The 24,266-nt window shown below is 35.7% G+C and overlaps 1 protein-coding gene across 1 annotated transcript in view; it reads right to left on the bottom strand.

Annotated features, from left to right (window-relative positions):
• LOC114521038 (adhesion G protein-coupled receptor L2-like) overlaps window positions 1–24,266 on the bottom strand; it is a 49,949-nt gene that overhangs the window by 5,392 nt on the left and 20,291 nt on the right. The window contains exons 4-24 of the mRNA XM_028541428.1: window positions 18,521–18,716; window positions 14,203–14,465; window positions 13,250–13,475; window positions 12,244–12,495; window positions 11,905–11,924; window positions 9,521–9,586; window positions 8,648–8,810; window positions 7,968–8,084; window positions 7,228–7,294; window positions 7,000–7,126; window positions 6,399–6,445; window positions 5,604–6,291; window positions 4,891–4,953; window positions 3,857–4,028; window positions 3,116–3,235; window positions 2,853–2,919; window positions 1,757–1,877; window positions 1,596–1,645; window positions 1,029–1,164; window positions 595–698; window positions 308–407 (exon numbers count right to left, since the gene is read on the bottom strand). Of these exons, the coding sequence (XP_028397229.1) occupies window positions 308–407; window positions 595–698; window positions 1,029–1,164; window positions 1,596–1,645; window positions 1,757–1,877; window positions 2,853–2,919; window positions 3,116–3,235; window positions 3,857–4,028; window positions 4,891–4,953; window positions 5,604–6,291; window positions 6,399–6,445; window positions 7,000–7,126; window positions 7,228–7,294; window positions 7,968–8,084; window positions 8,648–8,810; window positions 9,521–9,586; window positions 11,905–11,924; window positions 12,244–12,495; window positions 13,250–13,475; window positions 14,203–14,465; window positions 18,521–18,617 (3,066 nt within the window). The 5' untranslated portion in view covers window positions 18,618–18,716. The remainder of the gene's footprint in view (window positions 1–307; window positions 408–594; window positions 699–1,028; window positions 1,165–1,595; window positions 1,646–1,756; window positions 1,878–2,852; window positions 2,920–3,115; window positions 3,236–3,856; window positions 4,029–4,890; window positions 4,954–5,603; window positions 6,292–6,398; window positions 6,446–6,999; window positions 7,127–7,227; window positions 7,295–7,967; window positions 8,085–8,647; window positions 8,811–9,520; window positions 9,587–11,904; window positions 11,925–12,243; window positions 12,496–13,249; window positions 13,476–14,202; window positions 14,466–18,520; window positions 18,717–24,266) is intronic.

The raw sequence follows: 24,266 nt of genomic DNA, 5'->3' as shown, positions 1-24,266 counted from the left end.
TCTGAAAATTTTGCATCCAGTGTCCAATCATTCAATGATTATGTACACTTCTAAAACGCATACATTTCAGATTTATAGCATTTTTACCATGCAGTGATATTGATACATGCTACAGTTTAAGCTATTGGATGTTTGTATAATTTTACTGTAGTAATGAAACCAAGGCTATATGCTTTCTTAGACGCGTCTCAAGTGCCACGTGTTCGGTGGTAAAATTTGAGGGTTGTGACGCCACGCCCCGGCTTACGCTGTTTCTATAACCACCAAATCAATATTGACAGTTTAGGCCAAGAAAAATAGTGCTAACCTGGTATTTTGTTTCAGTTATACCAAATAGTAAAATTAACTGAGCTACAGCGATAGCAAATGCCAGATTAATGTGGAGATAGTGACGAATATCTTTTTTCCTAAAATATAGATTAACATTTAACATGAGTTGGTGGCAGGATCGTGGCCAATCAGCACCGTGTATTTTGGAGTTAAGCACGATGCATTATTAATCCAAAACGCACAAAAAAATGTAATGATCAAGGTTTCGTTTGAATAAACACAGTTACTTATGTTATGTAAGATATAAGTAAAGAAAACACTTACTTTAATGTGAAGAACATAAGAAAACAGAGCAGACAAGCAAGAATTGATAAAGTACTTCCGATTATAGTGATGATTTTTAAAGATAGCGGAGGATCGCTGTACGGCTAAAGAAAAGCGATAAATGGCATTTATCAAGACATTCTTTCAAAAAAAAACAGACAAAAAGGCGATTTTGAAAATATATTGCAATTATAACCTAGTCATATGAAATAACCTTTCCCACCCTCTAACTGAGCCTCTAGCTACGGTCCTGTCGTAAAATACTGTAAATCGGAAGCTAATTTTTAGCTTTTCGCTTGCCAACAAACATTCATGAGAAAATAATGTGCTATTCTCTTTGCCATAAGCGAATAATTGATTTAATTGACTTGCGCCAGAGGCAAAGTATTTGATTGGGCTTTCTTTCGCAAGTTTCTACTATTCTATACACTTACGGCTCCTTCTCTTTGCAATAACAAGGCAAAATTTGTCAAGTGGTTGCACAAGCACACAGCTTTCGTAGACGTTGAGTGTGTTTTGTCCAGCTCACAACCCTCACTTGACCAACTTCCCAATTTCCCATCTGAAGCTCTTAAAGGAAAAGAAACAAATATTCAGTAGAAATTTAGTGTAATTTACTATCCCATTTCGACCTTAAGAATTTACTATTCGATTGCGGCTCTATATATAGCGCTTTCTATACTGAATTTCGCTAAAAATATCTTTCCATCCTTGCACTTTGCCCTGGTTGCTTCTTACAACTTAAGGTATATTAAAGTTTTAGGCTAATATGCTTTATGCTTCTTTCTAAACGTTTTAGCTATATATATGCGATAAATGACTATAAAATTCTTGCTCCAAGAAAGGACGAATACGTATCAAAACTGAAATAAAATGACCTAATACCTACTAATAGCTATTCTCATTTTTACTCCATTTATTGTTTTGCACGGTACAGTTTAACTTATGCCCAAAGCTATATTTGAGCAAGTAGAACGGCGGAAGTAGAACGTCTTTAATACCTTTCCGAGTGATTCCAAAATGAACAAACTTGTTTGTTGGAAGTATTAATCTAAACATTATGAGGCAATAGTTGATGCTAATGCTATATATTCATGCTTTATGCTGAACATGCAGTATATTTTTTATATAATAATTTAAACTGATGATGCAAAGTTCAAACCTGAGCATGGTTAAAGGTGATTTTAAATCGATTTTTCGGGTCTAGAGGTTTTTTCAAAGATGGATGAACTGCAGCTGCAATAATCTTGCTAAACAGTTCCACTGTAACGTTTGGTTTTGACCTAGAGCAATCAAATGAAATGAAATAAATATTCATATACTGGGTGCATAAAAATGTCCCTATTACCAGAAAACGGTGAAAATATCCAGGTCGCGTTTGTGACGAACAGTTAAAATGAAGAAAATATCCAAGTCGTTCGAGGTGTTAAAAAAATAATGAAATCGCTTTGTTTTTTATTTCGCTTTTGAGTTCGGTTTTCAAATTTATTCGCATGCAGTATTTATTTACTTATATAGTATTAGAAATTTCTTATTAACCGAGCGCGAGGTCTTTACCGAGAAATATCGGACCGAGGTCTTTTTGAAGTTTGAACAGACCGAGCTCAAAGAGCGAGGGGTTTGCACCAAAAGATCGAGGTCCGATATTTTTCGGTAAAGACCGAGCAAGCGAGGTTAGTAAAAAGTTTATTATATTACATGGCATAAGGCATGTATTTGCACTTGAAACAAACCAGAAATGCATGAATTCTTATTAGTAGCTTGGTACGCATTTGATGAAAACAAAATATTGAATTATTTAGATAACGTAAGCTCTCTGGAGAAATCTTTCTGATTTCAAAAGCAAATAAATTTTCTCTTCAGCATTCATTTGTGCCTTTTTCATTCAGAATTTCTCTTTTTTTCATCTCGTAATGATAACGCCGGTCCATTCCGGCAATCGACAATCACGCTAAAACCAACGAAGCATTTAATCTACTCTGCGTAATGACATATTCTAAAAACTTTAGGGTGCTAGCGTTGCTCTCATCACAGACCATTTTTTTCTTAACTTTGACAGCTCGTTTGATAGCCATATTCTTTGTAAGCTGTGTAGTGACATTTCTTTTTCTGCTTCACATTATCCGCGCACATGCTAACCCTCTCGGTAGAAGGAATGGAGAAATTAAGGAATGGAGTCTCAACTATGCGTAAGAACACAAAAATATTCTCTAATTTTGCTACTGTTCGACTAATAATAAAACCAAATTCCTGCTTACATTCTAAATTCAAGGGGAATCTTCTCATGAAGGTGGCTATAAGCAATACAAGCAAAGGCTCTTGGCTCTATTATAAAAAAAATAAAGATGTGTTGCCCGTTATAATGCTAAGCTCATCTTAAATATAGATTTATATATAGAGTTATATAATTAGTAACGTTTTACCACAAATACTAGCTATAGGAACTAGAATCAATTATACTTATCAGAATCATAACTATATGTGTTGCATGAAAAATTTGAAGGAGGAATGTGATTATTACTTCCACTTTCACTCTTCACCATTTCATCAGGAAATGAAATGGTTTCACTAGATTTCTGTACATATTCTTGCTCAGGCGATGGAAATGAAAATCCAGTGAGAGGAATTGTCAAGTAGATGACTATAAAATATACATAATTTATTCGGCATTAAATTTAAAGTTGACGTTAACTACCAACAACCAAAGAGATGCTCGTGAAAGGGTACAAACTCTAAGCGAAGCTAAAGTCAAAACTAAGTATTTTCTTATAGCGTCCAGGGGCCGATTGTTCGAAAGTTAGATAAAGTTATACACTGGATAATTAATATTTCAAACGTTAAAAAATCCCCACCAATTGACATGACGAAGATTGAACTTCACAATTTTGAAGTTAAATTACTTTTTAACGATAATAAATCTAACATAAGTTAATCATCTTTCAAAGCCGTTTTACGACAGTTAAAAAAAGTCAATATCCAGAGAATAACTTTATCCACCTTTAAACAACCAGCCTCTGCTGATCTGCATGAGATCATGATGTCATAAAGCGAGTGCGCCTGGAGTCATTTAATTATGATCGTTCTTTTTACTGAAAGCGTCATAGGCGTGAAAAAAGAATGCATTTGTGTAAAAATAATAGAATTACTCAAAAATAAATTTTTGGTCGAGGATCTGGCTTCTGATTGGTTGATTTTTGTATTTAGATCCGCTGGCTTTGCCTTCTGGACGAGTGTCTTTAATTTGTGCAACAACCAAACTTACGTGCACTTGAAGTGTTCACAGTTACAGACTGATTAACTTTTAATGCTTTTCGAGTAAGATTAAGAAGGATAATTTCAGCATCTTTGGTGCCACCCATTGCAACTCTTGCCCTAGCATCATCGTCTGATGTGTTTGCCGTTACAGCGATCGGCAAAATTTTTCCAAAGTTATTCTGAATAAAATAAAAATACAGAAAACGGTTATACCATTCTATGATTTACGCGCGATAACATATTGTTTAGAGGGTTGTAATAACAAGTATAACAAGGTTGGTGCAGTGATTAAAATTATAAGAAGTCTATTCGTGTAGAATGAAGGAAATCAAAATTTATTTACACTCTATAAGCTAATTTATTAGTCTAGTTGGTCCTCCACCCTCCCGAGACTATAGAGTATAGTATTTAGGCAATGAAAAATAGCATACCGAGCGGAAAGGAAATTAAGTATTAGCAAAGTAAGAAGTGAATAAAAAGACTTCTTTTCAGACATTTTAATATAAAAGTGAGCGATAAAATTACACGACGTTTCGATGTCATCATAACATCATTCTCAAGTGAATTAAAACTAGAATAAACATGTCCTTATATGCCATGAACTAAAAATTTGCATTTAGCCCTTGCTCAGGACAAATGCAAATTTTTTGCTCATAGCATATAAGGACATGTTTATTCTAGTTTTAATTCACTTGAGAATGATGTTATGATGACATCGAAACGTCGTGTAATTTTATCGCTGACTTTTATATTAAAAAGTAAGAAGTACATCAATTATCGTGGGCCTATTGCTATACAGTGGCAGTCATTTCACTAATATTAAAATAAGTAGACGGTTATTAATCGTCACGGGGGTATCAATCTCGCTTTCATGGGTCTGTAAAAACACTTTATACTGCATGAGAAAAGAACTTTCTACTTCACAAGCAGATTTCCACGTACTTCTGGTAAAAGATGCTACTAACAATCTTGTCTTATTGAACATTTTTTTCAACAACTTATATCAGCTGCAGGCGGTCAAAACTAAGCGGTCAGACTTACCTTTAAAAACTCCACTGCTCCTGTTTTATTCTTAATTTTTTCCAAATATTTCCGTATAGAACTCTAATGCAAAAGAGAGACGAATGTAATATAGAATATTCTACTAATATTTAAAAAGAATAAAGTTCGTGGAAAAACGTAATATTTAGAAAATGAAATACCTAAATTATTGCTCGCTGCTATCTAAGTTCTGATATTACGGCACGTCAAAGTTACAATTGGGCAAAAACAATTAATCGATAAAAATATAAAATTAACAAACTTGGTTCTATGAGGAACTGTAAAAACTACTTTCACATTCGGTTTATCATCACACTACATTACCACTTCAGTAACGCATAAGATTTTACATGGATATTTTAAAGACCTAATTTCAGTGGCATTGTACGTGACTAATTCCTTTTGAAATTGTTTATCTTACAGTCTGCATGTTAACATGAATATATGAATATGCCTCCTCCCACCCCCTAGTGCCGGGCGGGAATCACATTCTTAGTTATAAAAATTAATGTTCAACAAGTTGCTTAATCTTTTTACTGAAAATGGGATATGTCATGGTGTCAATAAATACGAGTGAGGTTATAATCCTTCATGGGAAATCATAATTGCATACCACATGCATGCATGCTAAAGATTGTAGACGATCTGTTAATTTGATGAATACAACTATACGATTACTTTCGCTATGTACTACTTAAATTCACAGCACTTACAGTTGCAGGTTTAATTGAAGTTGCAGTTGCAGTTGCAGGTGTAGGTTTAGTTGAAGTTGCAGTTGCAGGTTTAATTGAAGTTGTAGTTGCAGGTGCAGTTGGAGTTGCAAGTTTATTTGAAGTTGCAGTTGCAGGTTTAATTGAAGTTGCAGTTGCAGGTGCAGTTCCAGGCGCAGTTGCAGGTGCAGTTGCAGATGTAGTTGCAGGTGTAGTTGTAGGTGCAGTTGCAGGTGTAGTTGCAGGTGTAGTTCCAGGTGTAGTTGCAGGTGCAGGTGCAGTTGCAGGTGCAGTTACAGGTGCAGTTGCAGGTGCAGTTGCAGGTGTAGTTGCAGGTGCAGTTGCAGGTGCAGTTACAGGTGTAGTTGCAGTTGCAGGTGCAGTTACAGGTGCAGTTACAGGTGCAGTTGCAGTTGCAGTTGCAGTTGCAGGTGCAGTTACAGGTGCAGTTGCAGGTGCAGTTGCAGGTGAAGTTGCAAGTACAGTTGCAGGTGCAGTTACAGGTGCAGTTGCAGGTACAGTTGCAGGTGTAGTTGCAGGTGTAGTTGTAGGCACAGCAATTTCAATTTCCAAAAACAAAGCAAAAATTGTCAAATGATTGCATAGGCACACTGTTTTCGTGGAGGTCATGTTTTCCTTGTCAAGTTTACAGCCGTTCGTTGACCAACTTCCGATTTTTCCATCAGCAGCTCTTAAATTGAAAATACTTAAAATTTAACGTTTACATTTTGACGAAAACGAGAGAGAGCATCAGGTAGCCAAATAAATCGGTTGAGTATATATTGGAAAATCTTTTACCTTTTCGAGTCATTCCAAAATAAACATTGTCGTTCGCCCGAAACAATCTAAACAAAAAAACAAACAAAGACAAATAAATTTTATCACCTCCCCGTAGATTATAATCATGCAATACATTTTGCTATTGGCGTTCCCCGAAGTTCCAGTGAGAAACTAGTGACAAGTTTAACGCTCCTACACAATGTATCAAGGAGGAATTGTTTTGGACGAAAACAAATAGCTTAATCTTGAATAGAGTCCTATGATGCACTGCAAATCCCAATATTATATACCACTCATTTACCTACCGTATTTATGGAATAGCAAAATAGAATATAGAAAACAGCCAAAGCAACATGTTACAGACAATAGATATCTACTTCAAAACTTGAAAAGTGTATATTTTAAGCCCCGTTTACACTACAATCAGTTTACTGACGCGGCAGGGGTAAAATGGATACCCTTACCAAATTTTATTTCTTCTCAGACTACCAATACAAATTCCGACCACGAATGAAAATGGCACGGGCACCCATTTTCGCAGTGCCGCGCAAAAAAAATTAAGCGTAGTGTTAATGTCGCTTTAGTAGGTGAAAAATTTAACAAAATGCTAAGTCCAAACCTTAGTATGATTAAAGGTGATTTTAACTGTATTGTTAAGAGATTTATTCAACGGTGGGTCGACTGCGGCTCCAATAAGCTTGCTAATCAATCTCACTGTAATATTTGGTTGCGAAGGATCAGATGAGCTGTAGTAAAATACAGTATATTAGCAATTACTGATTACTGGACAGTACAGTACATATATTATTTTGAAAGATAATAAACGCACGTAAATGATTATACTCACATTATAAATTCACGAGGCATATATTCAAGAGGGTTGGAATAGGCTATACAAGCAAAAGCTCTTTTACCTGTAATATTCATAAAAACATTCACATGATAATTTTGTATACAGCAGGGAAACATGCATAAAACTGACAAAGATAAGTATATATAAGGTATATATATAACATCTTTCGGTTTTTTGAAAAAATGCAGCATTAATTGCATTTAAATAAACAATGCCGGAATAAAGTCATGCATTTACATGTTGCGACTTCTTCAAAGCATGTATATAATTATGTAAACTGTCTTCAATGAATTAACATCAAGTGATGTATGGTATTTGAACCACAAATGTTACCGATGTCTTGAAAAAGCACTTTGGCTTGATCCAAAATAGCTTCTTAATCAGTCAAGTTATCAAATGAAAGAAGTTTCATTAAAGTTTCGGTAGTTAGAGGACAGACTAACCTGGATTTTGATATTTTTAGCCGTCAGACACTTAACAAACTGATGCAAATACGACATTAGCTTTAAACACTAATATCCCTAACTAATAACAGTAATATGAATTTTTGAGTAAAATATAATTGAAATATACCATAATCTAAGTTTACGTTTCCTTTATTTAATGAAATTTATTTCAGTTTCATGAATTCACTTGTTAAAAAATTATTATCAATCAAACCGGAGCACATTTTCAATAACTCAATTTAGATCATCCATAAAAATATTAATTTGAAGCAGGAATGTACTAGCTACCTCCATTTGCCATTTCACTGGGAAATGAAATTGATTCATTGATTTTCTTTTTTAATTTTCTTTGTTCTTCATCTGATGGAAATGTAAATCCAGAATCTGGCTTTGTCATTAGGACGACTATTAAAAAGAAAACATCATCCGTGCATAGAATGCTCGTGCAAGATCCCTAATGTAATGTACAGTACTGTCCAGAAATATCCTAACAAAAACCGCCGTTAACCTAAGTCAAACCTCGGTCTGATCGCGGTCAGTGGAGGTAAGACCGAGATGGAACCGTGGTGAGACGGAGATTAAACCTCGGCCTTACTCGGTTTGACAGACATTTCTTAAGATTTTTTCGATTTGATCATTGTGTTGTCCTTTTCTGTTCATAAAATTTCATTCGGAAGCAAACGGCCATTGCGTATAGGTATTTTTTCTTTTGTGGTCTATTGCTCGACCGCAACTGAACCGTAACCGCAGTGTTAGGTTATTTCTGGACAGTACTGTAGGTTGTCGACTTGATACACTTTGATTGCATACAGAAACAAAAAAGATCAATGATTTCACTACCAACAACAATAAGGACAATTATATACTGTACCTTGACCGAGCTAATAATCTCGCAAACGTTTAACTGTATCTCTTTTTTTTTGACAAGTTAGGGAAGTTTTTTAATTCTATGCAACCAACCAACTTACGTGTCTCCACAGATTTAGCCTCCACAACTCGAGATTCACCGACGTCCAGTGTATTTTGAGCAAGAATAAGAACGATGCTCTCAAATTCTTCAGTGATATTTTTTGCACTAATTGTCCTATTATCCTCCACAGATGCATTTGCCATAATCTCTGCGACGTATTCCTAACAAAATAAAAAATGTTACTACTAATACGGAAGTGTAGTCCAATATTCCAGGCGAGAGCGCATAATTATTTGAGTCAAACAAATAATAAAAAGTCTAAGATTATTATTATCATTAAATAAATATCCAACATAACTATAGGGTGCAGCGTGGCAGCGTCTTCAAACAACTTAGCATCAAATGTGGTACTACCTAAAATAGACAAACATATCGAACTCTCCTGACGAAGGACCTCAACTCGAAACGTCGAGAAGTGTTTTGTCTATTTTAGGCAGTTGTTATACCACATTTGATGGAAAGTCATTTATATGATATATAAGTGATTAACTACAATACGGTAATTCAGCAAATTAACCTGTTAGGACACTTCATTTTCCTTAAATAGAGTTACGCTTTTATCGACATAATTATGTTTGGATGGACCTCTGATCTTTTATGGCATGGGGTCTAATTGTGCATCCCTAAACTGTGACCCCAGGATCAGAAATAAACGCGTGTATATTGTGTATTTTTCACTCCCTGGTACAAACCATCGCTGATCGCAATGTTTATAGGGAGACAATATTTTCTTTACAAGCAGATAGTTTTTTCAACAATTTACGAGCAGTTAAAGCAAAAGTATACCGCTGACACGCAGTCTTATTTACGTTTTCCCCAAACTCTTAATATTATAATAGTCGCAAAAAAATAAGTCAATTGTCAGACATACCAAAATTAATTCATCTGCTTCAGTTGCATTCTTGATATTCTTAGCTCGCTGCTGATAGGTAAGACTCTAGTGCAAAAAAACGAATATTGACAGGGAATATATTAGTACATTAAATATAAAATTGATTTAGAATGGGATTAGTAGCTACAGTTGTGGCGAAAAACATGAATTTCGAGCACGGCTTAGTCATTGCAAGAGCAATACCAAATCACATGCCAAAAGATGAAAGGCGTAACCTGGTGGATCCTAACTTTATTTCTACAATTATTTGGTATGAAATCAGATGCACCATTTAGTGTTAATTCAACAAAATTTCGTGGCCTGGGGCCGGTTGTTCAAAGGCCGGTTAACGCTTACCCATGTAGGGTTAAATTTTAAACCTCGGTTGATTTGCGTTGCACAAAGCCCGGTTAGCGTTAACGTTAGGTGGTTTAACTAAAAGATCCTGTTAACTTCGATTCAAAAAGGATTAATAAGGAGTGGAAACACGTAAACATGCACGTACAATTCTTTATGAATTAAGCACTTTTGAAAGGTTTAACGAACAATTTCGGATAGCAAACAGTAGCGTAGCCAGCCTGTCGATTTGTCCCGCTATGCTGATAATTTAGTTTTCACTGACTGTAAAAACAGTATTTTCTAAAGATATGAATAATTATAATAACTCGAAATTTAGCGGGACAAAATCGTCAGGCTGGCTACACTGCTGACAGCAAAGAATTATTTCAGTTTGGCTTCGTTCTGTTTTAGCTGATGTATTGATTTATTCATCTTCTCTTCAATGCAGCAATACATGATAAATATACATACAACCGTAAAAATGAAAACATCGTAATCGAAAAATATATAAGGTATCTTAGCTGATCATTGTACACTAGCGGTCAAAAAGAACTGCACAAATGTTGCTGTTATCGTATGCAACAGGAATCGTAACAATCAATATTTTACTGTACACTAGCGGTAAAAAAGAACTGTTTAGATACAAATTCATAAAAAAGAAGCGAATATAGGAAAGAGCTTCATAGGCATTTTGGATAATTCTCTTATTCCAAGCAATATTTCAATAATGTAATGCAACTTGCCACCCTTCCAAGATATAGTCAAACAATGGTTTCAGGAAGAGGGAGTGATTTATGCGTTGCTGTAAATACTGTCCATACCATGAATTCCTTTTGACCGTTAAGATTATCACCTTAACAGAAAGTATGCCACGCCAGTTTAAGGCCGTCATCAATTATAAGGCCAAAGGAGGGCCAACAAAATATTCATATTTCATATAGCTTAGCATGTAATCTAGTTTAACTTATAATTATTTACTCGTATGTATTGTTAGAGGGACAGTTACGTTCATTTGAGAGCATTTTAACTTGTTTCAGCAGTTCTTTTTCACCGCCAGTGTATTTGAAACTTCAAAATATCAATGTTCGTGATTAGCAGTGGTATGACTACGTTTGCTTCTTAATCTAATAATCAAACATTGCCTGCAATTCAAAAATCGATTGTTTATAATTTGCTTAATTTTATGTCACATCGTTTAACATACAAAAAGACCTTTCATTTCGAAGCTTTCCAAAATACTATTGACCAATCGAAAGCGTTTTTATATCCAAATTAGTCCTTAAAATACATTTAATCCTACGTTAAATATTTGAACCCAGGCCCTGGGTTAACTAACCGTACCGCTAACCCTGCTGTGAACAACACAGTTTAACCCAGGTTTAACTAACCTAACGTTAAGGCTTTTAACCCAGGTTTAGCACTAACCCAGAGTTAAAGTTAACCTGCTTTTGAACAACCGGTGTCACAGGAAATTTGCCCCCCCGGGCCAAATTTGCTAGGAAATATCTGACGGATTTTATATGGTGCATGTAACCTTGTCTTTGTGTTTGCCGATTGTTTTTAAACGTTTTTATGCAAATTTGTATTAATTACTCCCTAAATGTTAGTCGCATGGACATTAACACTTTCGCCAACGCATGTTGTCATCGCTTGCTAAAGTGTGGTTGTTATTCTGACGAATTTCATATTAGGTTCAGAAACTTGTTGAATATTGAGTCAAAAGTTCGCGATTTCAAAACTATATATATTTTATATATATATTGAGAGTATAAAGTATGTTGCCGATGGGGACCAAATTTCCGAATTGTGAAATACAATTGATTTGTCCTCCCCAGAAATTCTTAATTTGGCGACCTTATAAATTATAGGCTTGGCGGTTATACATACATAGGAAAGGTTGTTTTAGGAAATTACCACTTATTTATTTATTTTTCGATTAAAGCCCCTAGTAATGTTATCTATCTAGTAATGTTAGCCGTGTCCAGTGGAATAATTAAGCATATTTCATGCCTCTTTAGATTAATTGAGGTTAATAACTGACATACCTTTTTCTTTGTCGGAGAAGCTTTGTTTTCGGATAAATAAAAAAGACGCGTTAAAAAAGAGAAAAAGTAATGTTCATCACTTTGGTGTATAATAGAATACAAAAGAACCACCACATCGCAATAAAAATGTGGTTTGATACTATCGAAGGGGACATATAGGGCGCATGGTGAATAATTCGAACCCGGTCAAACATAATTCAGCTCAATCACCCCTAAAATATTTTGTAGCTCGCAAATTGCCGTTCACTAATTCGATTGCCATCCTATATAATTATAGACAAGCAATTCAAATAAAAAAGCTGCCTCGAAATAACACGCTACATAATTGTATTCACTTACGGACTGTAGTTGCTACGTTGCACCTCATAAGAATTCGTATCTCCTTTTTAGACAGTGTTTTATTGTAGATATAAAAATCGTCCATCAATCCGTTTAACGCCTGATTTCCGTAGATATCTTCACTGCCAATTAAAGGCAACCTTCCAAGGGGAGGATTATAAACAGATAATTTGCCATTGTTAGCGTTTTTCGTCCTGTGTGGCTTTCCCTTAAACTCAGTGCCATTGACAAAAAATGTACAGCTCTCGTTTCCTAAACAGTAAAAACACCAAAATTCATTTAATGTTTATACAAAAGATAAAAATCAGAAATATGAATATGGTCTATATAGCCTGTACTCCCGGTTAGACGCACATTGAACAAACACAAATAATTACATTGCTATAGTAACGTTCTATTTGTACTATTTTACTTGTCTGTATGAAAATTCTTCATGTATTTTAGTGGGGGTTTACTTCTGGGGGTCTCTAGCCCCATATAGACCCACCCGGTTACGCCGGCATTGGATGTTCAGAAGACAATTGGGTGAATATTGCAAAATTATACGCTATCCAATATTCTACAATACAGGTCAATAAAGCATCTAAACTAACTAAAATTTGCATATTGTCCCATTGCACTATAGATTTACGTACTTTTTTAATGGCTACCAATTTGATGCGGCTATATCTTGCATGAATCTCACAAATGTTTTATTAGCAGACTTGTTAACATGTGATAACGAAATACAATTCCAATTAATCCAAATTTTTATCGTGTTAAAATGTCCAATCTGGTGCATATAATAGCCCATTAAAATATTGTGCCCCGATAATATTGATCCTTGTGCTCCAATAATATTGGAGCACAAGCATCAAATTCTACAAAAGGAATAAACCCTGTTTGGTTTATAGTTTTGATCTTTCATTTCTTCCTATCCAATTTAATTTAAATAAAATTCATCACACTTCTTCCGTACTTGGATATACATAATAATCCCAAGTAAGAATTAAAGTATAGCACCTACCTTGATTAAAATTGTAGCTTACGGCGATGTGATGCCATACTCCAACTTCCAATTCTGTGTCATTAACTCGCTTGAATGCTATTTTCTTTTCTTTAACATCAAAAGAAACTGACCAGCGCAGTTTTTTCCTTGGAGAAACTCTAAAATACAGGAACTTCATCCTGTCGTTGTTATCCGTCCCATTACTGACATGAAAACTTGTAAAAATCGAACGCCGTTCTTCCGGCTTGAAAAGTATTGAAAACAAGACTGTGGAAAATTGTATCAACTATCAACTGCCATGAATCGAAGCAGTTATTATAATTTTTCATTAAAAAATTACGCTTTAAAATATGTACATTGTACATTTTATACATCTTTATAGCTATTCACTACAGAACGTTGTACTAAACATATTAAGATGGGTTATCTTAAAGGGTATTGGCAATAAAAATTTAGATTTCATTAATTTCAAAGAGCTTTTGAATTATAATGATAGTTCTATTTCAGATTTTTTCATATCGCGCTTTCTTCATGAAATATTCTGACTGTCCGCCATCTTGGATTATTACAATATGCATTATACGTCGCCACTCACCATGCAGTGGGACCATGCGACATTATTATCTTGACTGCCGATTATGAATATGCCACAAAACGTACATCAAAATAGCTAGGCTTGAAATAGATCCCATGGACCAAGTTTTCAATCCTATTTTATTCGCTAGAAGCAATTCTAAAAGGTTAATCCCGCATGTGACGACATCAAAACTGTAGGTAATGGGACCCAATAATGAGGTTAGAAAATAATCCAAGATGGCTGACAGTTTGCTAGTTTTAGTCAAAATATCTCATGAACAAAGCACGATATGACAAATATAAGATATAACTCTTATCCTAATTTTAAAAGCTCTTTCAAATAACATATTTAAACTAATTTTTTATTTCCCATACCCTTTAAGACGTCAAATTACCTCATCAGACCGGTTTTCGTTCAATTTGATCCAAGCGACAACAGTTATCGCCAAACCTGACACGTTTTTAGAGCTGGGTCGATTGAAAGATGGTTCGTCGATACGTAGAGGCCGTCCAATAAGAACAATTCCTTGCTTACATTTTCCTTCTCGTCTTTCTATATTATCCATCGTCGCTAATCTTTTGTTGCCTGATTTATCAAAAACATTTTCTTTCGATGTCCCTTCAAAATCGTAGTTCAATAGGCAATCTTTCTTCAGACCTGAAAATATCAAATAATCAATATAAGATAGATGGTAAGTAAGCCTGGGAACTAGTATGTGCTGAACAGTCTTATTTGCACTGAATGAATTTGATACCATGCAATGATGCGCCCTCTAACGCGGTGAAGTCGCATTTAGCTTGGTTAAAAAACTTCATACATCTCGCCCAGCACATTGAAAACCATATTTATAAGTCAATGTTTATATTCAGTACACGCCATAAAGAGGGTAACAGCGGGTTCCGAGTGGTGCATTCTATTTTTTCTAGGAATTAATCAGGAGAGAATGTTTAGTTGCCTTAATCGTGAAGCTATAGGTTAATTGTTGACGTTGTGTAGGTAATGGTTTTTAATGAATGCTGTGCTATAATTTGCTCTTCTGAAAAGCGAATATCATTTTGGTCCCAAGTTATTTTCATCGGGAACTCAAATAATTTAAGATATGAACTCGAATAACCAAAAGTGGAGCACATGGGCATAAGTATTTATTCTGAATCATGCAATGACTCTGTATTTTGTCTTTAGGTAATTTTCAGATCAGGTTTATTAGAAGTTTTAATGTCACCAAGCTCTGTGTTCATTCTTTACTTGACATATTTCCCAACGTACAGTACTGTGCAAAAGTTTTAGGCCCCCAGTCAAATTGTCACTTGTTAGTAAAATTCATGCTATTGCAAGACATGCTAGGTAGAAAGACTTGTAGTGGTTTTGCACTTGTACAGCTACCATGAGAGACCATTATTGCAGCACAATGCCCACTCATTGACCTAACAAGCTTGTTTGTTACATCTGGATCAACAGCCTCACGTGATGCGAAAATGGTCTCTTTCATTCTTCCAGATGTCGAGATGGTCTTCTATCTGACCTCTTCCTCACTTATTCCCAAAAATGTTCAATGAGGTCTACGTCAGCAATCTCTTATAGCCCTGGGCTGGTCAATATCACTTTCTTTCAGGCTCTTTTCTGAATGACATGGTGCCCCCATCTTACTGGAAGATATAATCTCCACCACAAAGCCATCTCATCTATTAGGAAAGTTCTAGATACAAGCCAAACATACTATTTTCTGTATCTAGTCGAAAATTTACGATCTTGGGACTTCCTAAAAGGTGGAGAGAGCTTTGCGGTTGAGATTTTATCTTTGAACAAGATAGGGCACCATGTGACAGAGAAAAAAGCCCCACTGAAAGAAATATCAATCAGTTCAGGGCAACGAAAGAATTCTGACCTAAACCTGTTCGAATATCTCTGGGAATAAGTGAAGAAGAGGTCAGATAGAAGACCATCTCGACATCTGGAAGAATGAAAGAGACCATTTTCGCATCACATGAGGCTGTTGATCCAGATGTAACAAACAAGCTTGTTAGGTCAATGACTGGGCATTGTGCCGAAATAATGGTCTCTCATGGTGGCTGTACCAAGTGCAAGACCACTACAAGTCTTTCTACCTATAATGTCTTGCAATAGCATGAATTTTACTAACAAGTGACAATTTGACTGGGGGCCTAAAACTTTTGCACAGTACTGTACATCCACAGGATGTATAAAAAAACACAACCACAATAATTCCCAGGGGCCTATAAAGATCATTTGTCATTAAAAAGAAGCGACTGAAAAGAAGTGGTTTCGTTTTTTTTATACTCTCTATATTTTTTTTAAATCTGATGAACAAAGCCCTTTCTAAATGATTGCAGCGTATTTAATTAATAAAACATTAAGCCAAGTTCTTTTAGACGTCAAACTTTTCGTGTGCTGAATCTAATGTTAATGAGCTTTGTTTTAGGTATTTGCATTTGATTTAGCACATGAAAATCGCGGTACCTGTATACATTTGAAATTGATAGTTGAAATCGAGAATGCAGCCAGGCAAGGGCGGCAAACTCCACATTGACAGAGTCTACAGGCACCTAACTTATAAAACCAAAATTGCACGAGAGTGCATGAGAGCGAATGTGGTGTGAAGCAAGGGAGAAGGTATCTGCAGCCTCTACGTTTTTTGACAGGAAAAATAAATTGCGCCAGAATCGAAAGTGCGTAAAATAGAATGTTCTTGAAGAAGGACGCCCACCGACCCCGTGTAGTTCTGCACGTGCCCCCGCACAGAATTTCGGCTGCCTGTATAAAGTATTTTCCCACGCCAATGCCGAAAGAGATTGACGACGGAGAGTAATAAAAATATATATGAGGCCAATGGATTAATTTGCTCCGCACCAGATTCTATTGTCACGCCTGGTCAATCGATCGATCAAACGGTGTTTGCACACAACGCGTACAGAATGGTCATCTCTATAATGAGGAGGAGTCTGACTTGTGAGGAAGCGAATTATGGAGACGGGAGAATATTGGTCAGGAGTAAATTGTGAATGCAGGTTTTACATATTGAAAGAATGAACAAAAGAGGCCATGGGGGGGGGGGTCTTTGAGTGAGGAACCAGAATCTGTTATTTTCAAATATAAACATAGACATAAATGAGACATAATAGGCTAGTCGCTACACAACTATAGGCATAAGAGAAATGCAATATCAATATAAAAATATGAGTAATTATGCGGGTTTTTTTGAGCAATAACGCGTTTGTACTGTTTTTAGTATTGCGAGAGGGATACTTCAGTTTTATAAAACATCCCGTATATTTTATATTCTTGTAATTTTGAAAGCACTCAAATCATAGGTTTGTAGAAACATCACTTGTATTTATGGCCTAAATGCACGGATGAAGGCCAAGGCGAAGACGCGGGTTAACGAATCGAAAGCTCCTCACAGAGTAAACATATCACGTGCAGGTATTCCTACAAAAGTGACGATTTAAGTTATCTTGTATTTAATTTATTTGAATTACAGCCGGTTTGTTCGCTTTTCAGACATACAATGAGATTACGTAATTTGTTTTCTCAAATGGGTTAACAGACAACTTTTCAGCAGGGGGTAGTTAAATCGTAGTCAACTGAAAAATACACGATTTAAATTGGATAATTTCGCCATTAACAACCGGTCCTTTTACAATCATACAGTAGTAGATATTGATATAGTAATTTCGCCTGGGATATTAAGGGATTTTAGGACTAGGTGCCGTATTTTCAAGCGACGTCGAATTTACGAATAGTTTTTTGTTTCAAAACGTAATGGGGGGCCTTTTGAAAATACGCTACGATGTATCGCATCTAACATGCTCTAGCTTTTGTGTACAGAAAAACCACGGCTGGGTATTCGATTAATTGGTCCGACTGTTTATGCATGTCTATAGTTGACATTTGGTCTCAACTGTCACAAACATGTAAGTTCTTTTTTACTGATGTGAGGTAGTCCGGATGTATATTTTATATTCAAATAAGTCTTGGTTGACAGCACAGACGTAACAACATTCTATAAACTCGTTCACCTTGACATGCCCACAACAGCAACCATCAAAATAATGGAAACTTGCCTTCATAACACATCGTGTTTGTGCACACCTGCTATACCACAAGTTTCAAGGGCATTCATGCAATTGATCGGTAGACAACGCTCACGAATTTTCTCGCATTTCAATACATATAAGAGCTAGTTGGCCACTACTGAAGACACAAAAAGAGTTGTTTCTGTGAACATTTCAAATATTGATGAGAATTTTTAAGAGGTTTTGCCACCACTATATAATGTTTACAGTCAAGGCCCACTCGATCTCTTGCAACCTTTATCGGGTGCCGGTAAAGACTCGATAAAAATCTCATGTTAAAACTGCTTGAAGAATTTGCAACAAATTAAGACAACTGACAAATTATATGAATTTGAAACCAGCCTTTATCGCTATGACTATATAGCCCCGTTTACACTACAGTAAATTTATTCGCACGACAAGCCTAAAATGTATTCAATTATATTAGTGTTCAGGCTAACAATACAAAGGCCGAGCACGGGCAAAATGGGCACGGGTATCAATTTTAGCCGTGCCGTCCGTGCCGATAAATTGAGTGCAGTGTAAACGGGGCTTATATGTTAGGCACTGCACTACACGCACCTGCTTAGAATATATAACACGTTTGAACTACATATACTTACGCTATACAAAACTTACCCGTCTGTACTTCACCAAACACAACGATGAGATGACATAGGCAGAGAGCTACAACGCTGATGACCATTGAATTCCTGGCTAGATGTTTTGTCATCATCCCCACTGGGAGCAATGCAATGAAATATTACGATCTCCTCGGATTTTTTTAATTCTCACAGTAACAACTTGTAATGAGTCTTTCTATTTCTTTGTCTTTCTAAGTGAAATAAACATCGAAATATTAAATTCACAGGGCATTGACATTTAATCGCGATTATAATTGTTCGTACAGTGAGCACATTTGGATTACAGCATGCCTACTTGCTACGGCCCTGCTTGTGAAAAGTATAATTAGCATTTGATAGGATAATTTACATAACACAAAGCCATCCAAGTATGCGGACAAATGATATTGTCATATTTTAATGTTACGTCCTATACGTTTAACAAAGAGACACTTAAAATAACATGATTATAAATTTAAAAATGCAAATTCGAATTTATTCTCGAATGCGAAACACGTCACATTTTATAGAGTCATTATCAAAATACTCATGGCAACAATATACATGCAATATATTATAGATAGCTACGGTGCATCAAAGAAAACGACTTGGCCGCAAAATAATTTATATTAGTGTACCCCCCAACTTGCAGGCAGGTTTGGATATTAATAAAGTAAATGCATGTAAAAGGGAGTTTGTTATTTTTCGGTCATGGACAATTTCAATATCATCATAAGAGATACTCCTACTCCTCAAGTCAAATTCAAAAGTATTGAAATGACTTTCAGTTAGCGCTAAGTGCGCATGCATGATGATGGTCCGCCACGCGTATTCGAGAAATTTCTAGATGACAAAAAAAATTGGAACGGACTTGCAAACATTACAATGATAATCGGATCGGTCACGCACTTTTCAGATGTTGCATGTGAATTGATAATCAGAATTCATGTTCCAAGGGGGTTGAAGTCATTTACGAATGATAATCATGTCTGTAATGCAAAGCACAGATAATCAGAATGCCTATCATAATTATAATGCCTGGTGGGAAAAGTAGGAAGGAGTGCTGACCGAACAATTTGTTGCCCCTGGAACTAGCGATCAGCACTTTCCAACAACTATAGGAGAGGAGAATTATAACGCTATCGAGGGCATGCGTTACGACAGCGGTAACGTCGTCGAAAGAGAGGGCAAAAATATCACGTGGATGGATGAGACGAATGTTAATCTGTTTTACTGAAGGTCGAGCTCCAGCATGTGAACCAGCAGCTATTAGACTTTCATCGTATCAGATGAATTAGAAAAGGGGGATGGAGGGGGGGGGGGGCATTTTTCTGGTAATGATTGAAAGGCTTCCGCGGCTGAAATGTAAGTAGACCCACCAAAGAATGACAAAGAGTATGTTACTCATCATCTAGACACAATCGTACATGTTTCGGACCGTGTTCAGGGAATTGCATGCGTATATATCCCTGCTTGTAGAGATAATTTTGAGCAAAATAAAAGCTCGTATAAAGCAGCACATGCATGAGCTTCTCCAGCTCAACTCCTCGGGTGGTGAGAACAATTTTATATATAGCAATTAACAAAGATTGACGGACTGTTTTGCTGCATATGTACCATGCAGACAGGCTGAAGACACGCTCATATAGTGACTCTAAAAACCGATGGCCCTATATATGTACATATCAGAAGGTACCCTTCCATTAAATATTCAGTTTACTGTTCAGTTCAAGAACATCAAACATCAAGCTATCAAACAACTTCTTGGAAATCTCAGTTGCGCGATAAGCCCTCAAAAAGATCAAATCGTATGAGTTCTCGTTGTATTCTCTACATCGTAGGCTAGAAGCCTGTCTAATCATACATGCTGAGATGTTTATGTCTAACCTACAAGTTCAGCTGTTCGAGAATAATTAATGTAAATTATTTGCTATTCCAAGTGAAAAAAACCTCCCCTAAATGAATTCCTATATTTATAAGTACAATTATATAGTGGAAGCAATAAAGAGACCGATGCTTAAAGACGTCAAGTTGGAAGTAATGAAAGATTTAAATATTCAAGTATTCAGAACTTAGAAGAGTATTACCTGGTTTAATGTACTTTTAACCCTTGAATCGTCCGAAGTTGCGAATGCTAAGTTAAAGCCAGAAAAACAATATGTATCGTATTGACTTGACAGTCCTGTCTTACGGAATAATTGCATCGAAGCGTTCTCTATTTTGCAGGTACCATATACTCTACATATTGTTTTAACTTCCTTCGAGACAGATCTAATTAACTTCATAATCCAAAATAATGTCGATAAATAAAGACTATCCCGCTGTTACGAAGTTTGAATAATTATAACATGTAAACAATACTCAATGTTAAAAATGAAACGTTTAATGCTGTATCCAAAGTGCATCTATATGATCTACTGAATTTGCTTTTCCTAAAGAGTAACCGACGTTTTCATCGTACTGTACATAGATACAGAAAATACTATATCAGCGACAAATTTACGCTTGTTTCTTAACAGCTGGTCATTGGCATTGCATGAAGCAGTCATTGAATCTGATAAGGATACAGTCGGCTATGATATAAGCCCTAACTGGTGTCGAGGAGTAAAAAGCCGAAGTTTGAAATCAGTTATATCGATGAGAAGAACATTTATCGAATAAAATGAAACGTATACTAACGTCTTCTAACATAAACAAGAACAATAAGTCATTATAATATTAATCACTTTTTAAAATAGCAACCTATCTCGAGACTACTAGTTATTTTGCAAATGGAGTGGACGTATGTGTTGTACTGCACATATGAGTATTCTTGAGCAGCTGCACTCCACTTCAGTGTGAGTAAATTATCCCCACCATGCATGATTAGATGCATGATTAGGTTTCCGGTGAAAAAACATAGAATTCCACGATTCGACACTGCGAGACCACTCGTCCAACTGAGAGCTCGAAGCAGTGTCTTAATTTGTGTGATTGATTGATATTCGTGTAACATTTCTCGGATACAATCTATTTAATTAAACGTCACATCGCTATATAACGGTATAGAAAACGAGCTCAGATTGAATTTTATATTTTCAAATCCAGCTTCTTATTTCAAAAGCTAGGGGACTTGAATGCGGAAATAATGTTGTATTCGTTCATGCCAAACATTCCAGGTTCACAGCAATTCCACTACGACCTTTCAGGCCTAATCAACTAGCAAGTTAATATTTTCAACACGATCATGCATGCAGTTAGCATAATATTCATTGTTTAAAAAAAAAATCATAAAATCAATCTATTTAATCGCTTATCAAGCCCATTCAAAATTGAACTGATATCACGCTTTTTTGGGAAAATCTATAAAATCAGTCTTACCTGAATTAGTGTGAGATCGTCCTTATAAACATTGGCAATGCTAAATTGCCCTGCACTTGCTCGAAGTGTTATCAGACGCATTAAGACACTAAACAGTTTGTTTATATTACAAGTAATATATACTCCCACGGAAGCGGATGTTAATTATAAAGGGCAACGAACAAACAAAAAAGTGAAATTGATTTTTTAGGCAGTGTTAACCGCAGATAACAAAGATCTATAACAACTGACAAATCGCTCAATCTGCGGAAACGAGGGGAATAACAGCTTTGCCAAATAGATCAAAAGAGAGCCAAACTACAATCAAAGCCTCCATAACAATCGAAGCCTCCTATATCCATCCATCCATGCAAGCTTGGTTTGTGAATTGCAATTAAAAAGTTATAAATCATGCATACGGTATTATGAAAAGAGCAAGGCGTTCAATATTTTAATATATTGAAATGAAGCACTCTTGATGACAGAGAGTGGATGAAGTGCGAAATTCATAAATGCATGCGGTCAAATTAGCACTTGTCTGAAAACATGATATGGCCAACATTCGGGATATGCATTATTTGTATTGCCGGGTTATGTTTTCAAAAGAATTTTAATTTGGTATCATTGTCATTGAATATTCTTTTCTCTATTCTAGAACATTCGAAATTGAGTGGTCAGACTTTCGGCGCCAAGCCAAAACCATTAATGGTGTGGCAAAAGAAGTAATTTTACTTTTCATGTTGTACAATAGAAACTCGGCCAAATGTATAAGGCATTTTCAAACATAGATTTCCACGATTCAATTTAACAATGTGATTTACTCGTTTTGCAGAAAAAATGATAACGAGAATTTAAATTGCACGTATATATTATACACGGGATATAGATATTGCCATGCGGCATCGAACTGCATGAGGAAACGGTTTTACAAGCTTGTAAATAAAAATAATTAAGAATTTGTGCGAATACATGCTCGTATCTTCACATTTGTGTGCATGCAAAACGCTTAAATCTCAATCTGTCGAATTTTTTATTGCCGTAATTGACATTTTTAGGTCCTTTATAGCTTCAGCATGCAGTTTCCATAGTAGTCGACGATACACCTACATTGACTCTGATATGCTATGCGATTCTAATCATGCAACTCAGGTGATATATGCAGATCCAAGACCCAGGGCTTTGGCTCTAGCCTCTATGCATGTTCATTGTGCGATTTCAGTTAAAACTCAATTCAACTAAAGTTTGACCTGATTACATTAACGAATTATATTCTGCATGGGTTTGCAGTTAAATTCTATTCATGCATGGAATTTTCGTGATAACTGTTGGTCTTCCGGATTTCTGATATAACTTTAACTGTTTTTTACAATGCAGGAAGACCCATGCAGGAAACAACTTACACTTTTATATACAACGAATAAACAGTTATATATATATTCCTATTATATATGAAATAATTTGTGAATTCTATAAATGGAATAATTTGCAAAATCTATCGCGCCTATATATATAGTGAGTACATGATTGCCCCATGTATATATGGTCAATATTCTAATGTTACATCTGCTCACCTCGCATAATCCTTGTTTAATATCTTGCCACTAGGAAAATCTAGTTGCAGGAAATTAAAACTGTATGCATGCAAGATTTATTATAGCTGTTCGAAATTTTTGTAAACATCTGGAGATGCAATACTTGCATGAAATTGAAATCCAAAACAGCACTTATACTGAGAAAAATGTATTGAACTGCAGGTGAAGTCATAAAGTTCGTAGCCGATACTATGTGGATGAGGGATATCTTGCCTTTAATTCGCCCTTGCATGTGCACGCAAAGCAAAACATTAAATTTACTTCTAACGTTTTAAAGGACCTTATATAGGCTTTTCATTTTGCCAGTCTGGAAGGAAACAATTCAGCGGTCTGTTGCTTTTCTTTAATTCTACTTAGGATGCATGCATGCTGACTTAGAATTAAAGGTACGTTTACACAGTTAGACATTAAAATAGCCCGCTGCCCTGTTAAATCACAAAATATATAACAGCCTATAAAGAATATTTTATGATCGACACTGCATGCATTTCGATAATTCTGTACCTGTCTTTATTTTATTTTTTACTGATATCTTTCGGTCCACACAAAACACACAGATATAAATGTACGAAAACGGTAATGTACATATATATAGTACCTAAATTACACCAGCTTATATATACGCACCAAGGTCGACGATGCAACTTTTTCTTGGAAAAACTTTCACCAATGCATGTTACTCTTGCAAATTCATATTGGGGAATGCGATATCTGGCTATGAAATTGACGAAGAGCAAATTTTACGCAACTGAATCAATCTATCTGAAAACACCTGCCGCGTAAATTAAATTAAAAGCGAACATGCAGGAAGAATTACTCTTTACACGCACT

This window comes from Dendronephthya gigantea, unplaced genomic scaffold, assembly GCF_004324835.1.
Source record: "Dendronephthya gigantea isolate DGI-Jeju-01 unplaced genomic scaffold, DenGig_1.0 000019F, whole genome shotgun sequence".
In the NCBI taxonomy this organism is placed as follows: Eukaryota; Metazoa; Cnidaria; class Anthozoa; order Malacalcyonacea; family Nephtheidae; genus Dendronephthya; species Dendronephthya gigantea.
Note: the sequence above shows the minus strand (reverse complement) of the source record. Positions and strands in the feature narration are given on the sequence as shown.